The 2,331-nt window shown below is 27.7% G+C and overlaps 1 protein-coding gene across 1 annotated transcript in view; it reads left to right on the forward strand.

Annotated features, from left to right (window-relative positions):
- LOC112504639 (transcription termination factor MTERF15, mitochondrial-like) overlaps nt 1–600 on the forward strand; it is a 5,178-nt gene extending 4,578 nt beyond the window's left edge. Inside the window, exon 3 of the mRNA XM_025108593.1 lies at nt 581–600. Coding sequence (XP_024964361.1) covers nt 581–600 — 20 coding nt within the window. The remainder of the gene's footprint in view (nt 1–580) is intronic.
- Nucleotides 601–2,331: the final 1,731 nt, after the last annotated feature.

Below are 2,331 nucleotides of genomic sequence, written 5' to 3' on the forward strand. Positions count from 1 at the left end.
TTTATCGCATCTTTGTGATGTGACAAGTTGATTTATTGCATCTTTGTGATACGACAAGTTGGGTTTATCGCACTAATGAGATGAAATTCTTGCACGAGTATGTTGCGAGGAATTGGGGTTGTCTCACCCATATAATGCGAGGAATTTATGATTTTATCTGTATGATGCGATGAGTTTTTATATAATGCGATAAATGAGTCATTTGGTTATTTAATACGATAATTTGGTGATGTCTCATCTTATAGATGCGACAAAAGATGTTTGTTTGTTAAAACGTTGTTTATTTGTTATTTAAACAAATATGGGTTTATAAAAGCGTTTTGGTGATTTTTCACCCTGTAATAACAAACAAAAAGATCTATCACTAGACCTCAAGGTCTAACCTTCATTTGTATTTCAAAATGTGCATTACATGTCATACACAGTCTAATGATAAGGGAAAGAGAAAGTATGAAGAATATATGATTGCTTTTGGGATGATGTGATATCTTATATATTTGAATATTTGTTATGTATATAAGTTTTGTATTGATATTTTGTGGAAAATTTTGATAATTACTTTTTAATATAGCTTTTGTAGTATTAGGATCAGATGTGTAAATTATATTTCTTGATATATGAAATATATGATTATATGCAAATGCGATACTGAAGTGTTACATGACTACTAGACCAATTTGAATGGGTGGAATATCTATCTGATACAATTTCCCTATTTTATATGTAGTTATGTTAATTGGATCAAGTCAACACGGATAGATGAGTCTGGTTGAGGAAGAAGTTCTAGTCAGGTGGGTTGGGTTGGAGACGGAAGAGATCAAGACAGGGTTGGGGCATGGTGGGGTTGGGTTGGGTTGGGGTTGGGGTTGTGGTTTGGGGTGTGGGATTTACAAAGTTTTAAGTTTATTTAATCTATGATAAGGAAAAAAGAGAGGGTAAAATGACAGAAATACCCCTCATTTAACGGGTATTTTTAACGGAGTTAGTGACCATAAACCATTTTGAGATCGAAATGACAGAAATACCCCTCATTTAACAGGTATTTTTAACGGAGTTAGTGANTAAACCATTTTGAGATCGAAATGACAGAAATACCCCTCATTTAACAGGTATTTTTAACGGAGTTAGTGACCATAAACCATTTTGAGATCGAAATGCAAACCGTAAGAATTACTTCTAGATCTATTAAAGTCCAGATCACATTTTTAGACTTTTCATTAAACCTGAAGAAGTAAACTTAGCAGTTAATCTTATATTAACGAGTAAATCATGTTTTTCGTCCTTTTGGTTTGTCGAAAATTTCTATTTTCATCTCTGTGATTTTGAAATTACATTTTTCATCTTCATAAATTCATTACTGTTTTCATTTTTATGATCTAAACTTTATTGATTTTTTCATCTATGTGGTTTACAATTCATTTCTGTTTTAGTCTCACACATTTAAAGGCAATTTTTAGCCTTAGGGACGAAAATAAAAATGAAACGCAAATCATAAAGACAAAAACCACAATTGCAAAACTTTAAGAACAAAATCCATAAAATTTAACAAACCACATGGACGAAAAATGCAAGTTACTCTATTAACTGATATCTGATTAAATAAATAAATAAATTTGAAAAAAATCAGCTAAAAAAGTCAGGTGAGACTAACAGTCTAAAAACATCTCAAAATATTTACCTTCCTTCTTGCTTGACTGACTTTCAAAAAGGGGTTGTTATTTGCACCCCTTACTTACAAGGGTGTAATTAAAATGTCAATTTTTTTTATAGAATAACATTAAATCATCTAAAAGTTTAAAAAATGACAACATTTCACCCCTTTTTCTCTCTCTTACTATTTTTTGTTTTTTTTATAACAATTATTAGTTTATAGTAACTATAAATTTTCATTAATATTATATATTAATTAAATTTAAAATCAATAAACTAGAAAGACAATATGCCTTATTAATTATAAAAAAAGTAATATAATTTATTTTATAATTTAACAGATTTTAACCATATGTATATAGTCGTATGGTTTGTCCGAATAAAAATCGAATTAAAACTTTAAAAATTCATATTATACTTAATTTTTATTTTATATACATTTTACATTGAATATATCATTAATCATTCTGCAATTTTAAAAATTCAAAAAATAAATCCATCGAACTTTTTCCAACTTTAAAACTTAAATAATAATCAACCAATTATTATTTAAGTTTTGAATATTCAAATAATAATTTTATCAGTTTTTCAACACTCATTAGAAATTCAGATAATAATTCATCACCTTTCATTAGAACTTCAAATCTAAATTAATTTAAATTATATTACATTTTATTTATA

This window comes from Cynara cardunculus (genome assembly GCF_001531365.2).
Source record: "Cynara cardunculus var. scolymus isolate 2C chromosome LG 2, CcrdV1, whole genome shotgun sequence".
Lineage (NCBI taxonomy): Eukaryota > Viridiplantae > Streptophyta > Magnoliopsida > Asterales > Asteraceae > Cynara > Cynara cardunculus.